Raw genomic sequence first — 7100 nt, forward strand, 5'->3', positions numbered from 1 at the left:
TAATGCGCAATGTTGGAGCTCATGGTTCTGCTCATTTGTTTCCCATCTACCTCCTCCAAGCATAGCTGACCCTCGCTCTAAATCTCACTCCATCTGGCGGTCTACCAACTCTCTCCATTCACATCTTCTCTCCTCATCTCTCCCCAGCAAAAGACTGCAAAATCCCTGCTCCCAGATCCACAAGAAAGAACAACATCCCACTCATTGGCTAACATGCATTCCAAAGCCCCCATTATCTCTAATCATAACCCAAACATTGCTGCTACAGAGAAACCATTACCTTAGTGAAACATTACAGCATGTTACATGTGTAAGATTTGGGTATTATTTTGCAGCTGTACAAATTATTTAACATTTGGAGTATTGTGTACAGTTCTGGTTACTCTGCTACTAGAGGAAAATGGTAGCAAGAGAGTGGAGTATAAATTCACCAGTATTTTGGCTGATATAGAGGGGTGTATTTATATGGATAGAGTTGGGTAAGGTAGGGTTATTCTCATTGGAACATAGGAGGCTGATAGAAGGCATAAAGAGGATAGAGTCAGAATCTTTTTTTCTCCCTCAGTGCAGGGAGAGTAGAACTATGGTGTTTAGTTTTAAGGCTTGTGGGGCACGATATGTAAAGATCTGAAAGGTGAGCTTTTCCACAGTTGTAATAACCTGAAATGAGCTACTAGAGAAGGTGTTGGAGACAATCACAGTTATAACATTTCGAGGCATTTTAGACAATACTTGAAAAGGAAGGATGCAAAAGGATGCAGGCAGATGGGATTAGCATTGATGGGCATCATGGATGACATAGATGGAAAGGCCCCATTTTTTGTGCTCTACAATTCTGATGTTGCTTTTTTTTATAGCCAATGGTAAATGAAATGTTTCAATTTAATTTATTAATCTTGCACTTGTTTCCTTATCTTCAGTCTGACAGCCCTCTCCCACCCCTCAAACCTCCCATTGGAGTTCTTCGTTCTCTTTCCATGGTTTAGATGTGCTTCATCCCTAATTGAGAATTATATGCTGCCGAATTTCAATCAATGTTTTAAGTTTACTTCTTTGCTTCCTAAACTGCTATTTCAAGGTACTTTAGTCTCAGATGCATTTCAATAGAGGCAGTGTTTTTAAAGTAGGGATGTTCTTAATTAACAGTAGTCTGCCAAATGCATTAATCTTTAGAGTGCAAAGAAAGAGGTTTAAATGCGCCTTCTAACACAAATTTGGAACTGGTGAGGTAGGTTGTTTTTGAGTGTTGATTTGAGTACTTGCTGTTGTGTATTTAGCAGGGGTTTCATCACCTCCCGATGAGTTACCACATGTAGCGAGTTCCACTTCCATCCCTTCTACAGGTAATACTAACGGAGAAGAAGTTGGTCCTGCTGTTTATTTGGAAAGGTTAAAAATTCTACGACAGCGTTGTGGCTTAGAAAATAACTCCAAGGTAACATGCATGTTTTTTGTTTAATTTTTATGTTTTTGTGATGTGGGATTATTTCAAAGGATATAAAAAGAATCTTTTTATGCTTTAATTCAAGTCACATCTACAATAATACATAGAATTTCAAAAAAGTAAGGCAATGCTTGGTAAAATGTTAACTTTTTTCAAATTGTGCAGTTTGTGTTTTGGGTCCAATTCTCTTGGACCCATATTTTTATTCACCCCCTGTATACCCCCTCCCCCAGTAAACTTGTAATATTCAGTTTTGTGATCGCTACAACCCAGGGGTAACTGCAATGAGGTTATTAATGCTGTTTCATTTGAAGTATCAGATTGCATGTACATTGGATGCCTCCAGAATACACTGTTCTTAAAAACAGTCTCAAGTTCTATTTGCTGTCTCCCTCCCCACCCTTCTAGCATTACCCTGCAGAGCTCTGTTGTAGCGATCTTGGTCCACTAGTCAGATATTCTAGGTTCTTTCGCTGCCCTCTTCCACCCATCACACCTTGAAAATAAAAATCTGCTTGTTCTGTGAGCTGCAGTGCTGGAGTGGTATGGTACAAGAATTTATGCAAGATTCCCAGCACACCAGCACTGTCAGTAATATTCTCACGTTCCCTCTTGGCATCGATTCAGTTAGCACACTTGCTACTGAGAAGCGATCTTGAGTATTTAGCAAGATACCCATGTATGTTCTTTTGTAAATTGCTGTGAACTTACTTTCAAAGTATGCCAATAAAAATATTCTCTGTTTCCTTTTTAATGCTTCAATTTTTTTGAGATTATGTCCCTTAAATTTGTACTTCTGACGTTTTTGTTAAGTTAGGGTAAATGCAGCATGTTTTGCAAATGCCATCAAAACAATTCTCTGTACCGGCTGCATCAATATTAAGTTGTTTTAGCAGATATTTTTGGAGTGATTGGGAAAAAAACCTAAATAGTTGGTTACATACCTTTTCAGGTGGGCCATTATTTTGTTTGAGAAATGGAGGTAGTGTACGTACGTAAATTAAAATCCTCCACAAATATCACTACTTTTCTGACAAGCTCCCTTTTATACTCTGCCCTACCTTGTGATTACAGTAATGGTGCCTGTGTACCACTCACGCAAATAAATTCTTGTCTTTATTTCTTCCACTCAGTCCTTAATCTCACTTTGCTGAAATTGGTCAGCCCTGTCCTTTATTGTTGAAACCTTCCTCTCCTTAAATGTCATGTACTGTTCAAAATTTAGGTTGTAACCCTTGGTTCTGCAGCCGTGTTTCTGAAATGGCTATCTGAGCACATTTCATTTTGAGCTCCTGGTTCACCTGCTTTTGTTTCAAATGCATTTAGGAATAGAGATTTGATTGTTACAACCTTTTGTTTGTTCATTGCTAGCTTTGTACACTGTATTTTACTATTATTTTGTACTTTTACACCTTTTTTCTAGTCTTTCCCTACTCCTTGATTTACCACTTCTTTGTCACTTTGATACTTTGTCCCCACTGTTAGTTTAAAATCCTCTTAGTTACGCAGCTTGGTCACAGCGTGATTGGTTTTATTTTTGCTCAGCATAACAAAACTTTCAATTTCCAGGTACACTTACATTTCTTCCCCTCACGGATATCAGCTATTAGAACAGTTCCATCAAAATATAGACATCGCCACAACATCCTATTTATAAAAAAAAAAGCCCTTATTAGTATAGCAGACAGGTTTACATCTACATACTGCAGAAAAAATTGCCATGTTTTATGAAAACTATTTGTTTTTGAGAGTACCATACATGTCAAAAAGTCCAAAGAAATGTATTCCATAATTAATTTATGCCAACCAAAAAGTCCATGGGCCTTATTGGATATCCAACGAAGTAAAATGTTCTTCCTTGCACAAAAAATCAGGATGTTAATAAGTTTTTTTTTCTGATGTGCATTAATAATACGACAGCTGGGTAAGCTTAAGAGAAAAGACACACAGTCCAGTTCAAGCTCCATCTTCAGAATCTCTTCCCTTTCACCCAAAATATCACTCCGGTACGCCTGTAGTTTGGGACAAGTCCAAAAACAGTGTGTGAAAGTTCCAGTATTTACTTTACATTTAGAACACATTGGAGAAACCATTGTCTTAAATTTTGAGAGATGACCTGGAGTCAGATGGGCTCTATGCAGAATTTTGAGTTGCAATGCTTTGGTTCTGTTACAAACTGAAATTTTCTTTGCATTATCACAGATGTCTTCCCATGTTTCATCTGTAATTTCTACTCCCAGACCCTTCCCAGCTGCTCAGCCTCTCCACAAGAACATTCCCTCAGGATGTTGCTTAAAAAAAACCCCTTAGAACAAAATACCATCTTCTATGTCAAAACTATAGAAATCAGTTAACAATGGGTTTTTTTTCTGTATATAATCTCTTATCTGAAAGAAATGAAAAAGATCTTTGTTGGGTATGTTAAATGTCTGTACTACTTGACTAAAAGACATCATCGTTCCTTCATCAAACAAATCTCTTAGATGGAAAATACCCTTAGAAATCCAAATTTTAAATCCAAAATCCATTATGCCAGGCTGAAAATCTGGACTGCCAGTTGTTGGAGTGAAAGGTGATACTTTTCGCTGCGTTGCCCTCAATTTGTTGCACTGCCCTCCAAGCCCTGACTGTATTGTTATTTGATTATGACAATATACCTTAACTAGTTTTATCTTATTGAGGAAAAGCAAATTAATAAGAGGGCATTTTGCTTGTGAAGCTTCAATGTCTAGCCAAATTGAGGAGGGGTCCCTGCAAACCCAGTCAATCACATAAGATAAACAGGAACTTAATTGTTATTTTTTGATGTCTGGAAAATCCAGACCCCGTAGATGACTGGGAAGCTGTAACTTAGACATTTGAATACAGGATCTTTTTTGTTCCAGATGAAAGAAACAAACCAGCCAGTTTTTTAAAGTATTTGTTGGGTAAAATGACTGGAATCATTCGTATTGGGTAGAACAGATGAGGAAGAATATTCATTTTGAGCAAGGATATTCGGCCAAGCCAAGAAATGGGAGGAGTGCTCCAATGCTCCAGATCCTGTTTGAGTTTGTCAAATAAAAGGAATTCCAAAGTATCTTATTTAATAGTTGAGAAGAAATTTATTTCTGACATTATTAAGTTAAGAAAATTAAGATAAAAGTCAGTTTAAGCCAGAGACCATTTTTCATAACCTGACAGTTATTCACAAAAAATCGGACTTTCTTGCCTAAGCTCATTCCAGAGCTGCCAAGCTAATTCTCTTTGCAGCAAACAGAATCAGCTTTAAGAACATAGCTTTAATGGTCTTTGAGAATAATTTGGTGATGGTTTGAAGAATTTGGTTGGGAATAGTTGAAGACAAATGGTTAAGTTTAAATAATTTACATTACTCATCTTCTTATAAGAAAAGGACACTTGTTCATAAAGCTAAATTCTGAAGTAGTCCATGTGTGTAGATTACTTTTACTTCATACTTTAGGACTAGTAATGATCTTTAAGGTACTTTTCCATCAAACATGTCATTTGGTAATTTAATATTTCCATTCTCCTGGATGTATTCTAATCAAAACAAAGTGTGACCATTCTGTCATATTGTCTTGATGCAGCATGAAGAACGACAACCTGCAACCTCGCTTCTATCCAAACCAACATTACCTACAGTTGTATCATCATCTGAGCTTCTGCACAATAAACTCACCCATCTTCGAGATTCACGAGAGTGTAACCAAGAGCAAGAATCTCATCCACCAATACAAACCAGTAGTAGTGCAACCTCAGCAGCTAATCTTGATGATTTGAAGAAAAGACTGGAAAGAATAAAGAGCAGTCGTAAATAGATGGCCTGTGAATAATGGTGCAATGAAGAAGTCTATTGAAATAGAAGGTCTCTTCATAGCTGTTGGCCTCCTATTAACCTAGTGTGTATAATTTCTTTATGTACAATACAGTGAATAACTGTGTATTGTGGCATAATTCATTTCTGTATATAGGCTTCTGGACTGCAATAACAGATATTAAGACCTGTGGTGAACTTGTGAGCACTTTTCACACTAACTCTTGTAAAATCAGTTTGTTATCTTTGATGTTCTCTACTTGCTTTCAAACTGGAGAGACTCCGGGTGGTATCAGAGTAACTCGTTGGCTACTATGTATTGCTCATATCTCCATTTGAGGCTTTAACTTCATCAGGTTAATAAAACTGGGGCTCCAATAGATAATTTCAGACCAAGCTGGCTGTATTTTCATTTTTACTAGTACAGCACTGCCTAATAAATATTGAGGAAGTCTGTTATCTGACTAGATCTATCTGTTTAGTTCTTTTAGAAAGTTCTAATTACTGCTTGTTTTGTGTTTCAACTCTTTGAAATGTGTTGATTCTCTATGGAATCATGAAGCATGGCATGAGGTTATGAATATTTGTGTTTTTTAAATAAAGACAATTAAAAACAAAAGTCTGTGTTACAATATTAACCAAATTAAGCTGTATTATAATTTAAAAGATCTGTTAAAGCAATAATTTTTCATTGTGTATAGTAGTAGCAGTTAATTTGGTAATTTTTATAGCTAGGGCTCTGTGTAAGTCTTAACATTTTATAAATTTCATGGAAAACTCATGACCAGAGTTTTACAATTAGAAAACATTTTTCTCTGAACACTGGGGAAGCATTAATATAAACATAATAAATGATAAATATTTATATCCATTTGGGTTCTACTTATTGTTTTCCCACAAACCTGGTGAGATTTAATTTCAAGGTACTTGGGCTTGTTTTCTCCCAAGTCTAACGTGATAATGGCCAGTGTGTCAGAATCACCACTGATATTGTTTCAAATCAGTTGGGTAGGTTCATTAAGTTGAAAGATAAAGTTTCTATTTGACAAACGTGATTATTGTTTTCTGTATATCTGACTTGCGTAAGAGAATTTTAAATAACATTCAGATACTGATTTATGAAGGATATTGTGTTTTGAACAATGGTCCTTAGAAACCCCAAGAATTACGTGCAAAGTGAAGTCTTTTTGAATGCTGTTGTCGTACATGAAGTATGGTTTGGGCATCAGTGAAATCAAGGAAACCTGGACATTAACTCAAAATGAAAATCTTGATTTAAGTAACTTGTTATTCTGCACTTTTTCAGTGGCACATTAAATTTATTGAACTCCAGTTTAATTGTTCTATGCAATATGACTACCTTCCATTGTAAAATTTTGATTTATGCCCTTTGATTCTAACTATGACTTTACCTCATTGTTGCAGGCTATCAAGTTTTCCACTAATCTTACTACCAGAGTTTTCTCAGCCTTTTCTATCATTTGTTCTTGGGATAACGACAGCAAAAGCATGATAACATAAATAGTAGTTATGGCTGATCTATCTCAACACTGCTTTTTTGTTTACCCCTGTATACATCTATTACTTTAATATCTGGACAAGTTTATATGATTGGATAATACCTATCAAACAAACTTTGTGGAAAAAGACCAAGCTGCCCCCCATCTTCTCCCCCCTTCCCCCCAACAGACCAGGGTACAGAATTCCAGAGATTCAGCACCATTTGGGGGTTGGGGGGGGGGGGGAGAATCCTCATTACAGGCCATTTGGGACCCAAATTAACAGCTACCATCCTGTGCAGCAGTCTAATTAATTTTTTTTTTGCTGTGCTCCTTCAAC

At 36.5% G+C, this 7100-nt stretch overlaps 1 protein-coding gene across 4 annotated transcripts in view; it reads left to right on the forward strand.

The window, feature by feature from the left end:
- ckap5 (cytoskeleton associated protein 5) overlaps positions 1–6593 on the forward strand; it is a 96728-nt gene extending 90135 nt beyond the window's left edge. For 2 of the 4 annotated variants that reach the window (XM_059975979.1, XM_059975980.1), the window contains exons 43-44: positions 1278–1435; positions 5035–6593. In XM_059975979.1, the coding sequence (XP_059831962.1) occupies positions 1278–1435; positions 5035–5265 (389 nt within the window). In that variant the 3' untranslated portion in view covers positions 5266–6593. The remainder of the gene's footprint in view (positions 1–1277; positions 1436–5034) is intronic. The other 2 variants (XM_059975981.1, XM_059975982.1) reach the window with 2 other exon arrangements.
- Positions 6594–7100: the final 507 nt, after the last annotated feature.

The sequence above is a fragment of the Hypanus sabinus genome, chromosome 7 (genome assembly GCF_030144855.1).
Source record: "Hypanus sabinus isolate sHypSab1 chromosome 7, sHypSab1.hap1, whole genome shotgun sequence".
NCBI lineage: Eukaryota > Metazoa > Chordata > Chondrichthyes > Myliobatiformes > Dasyatidae > Hypanus > Hypanus sabinus.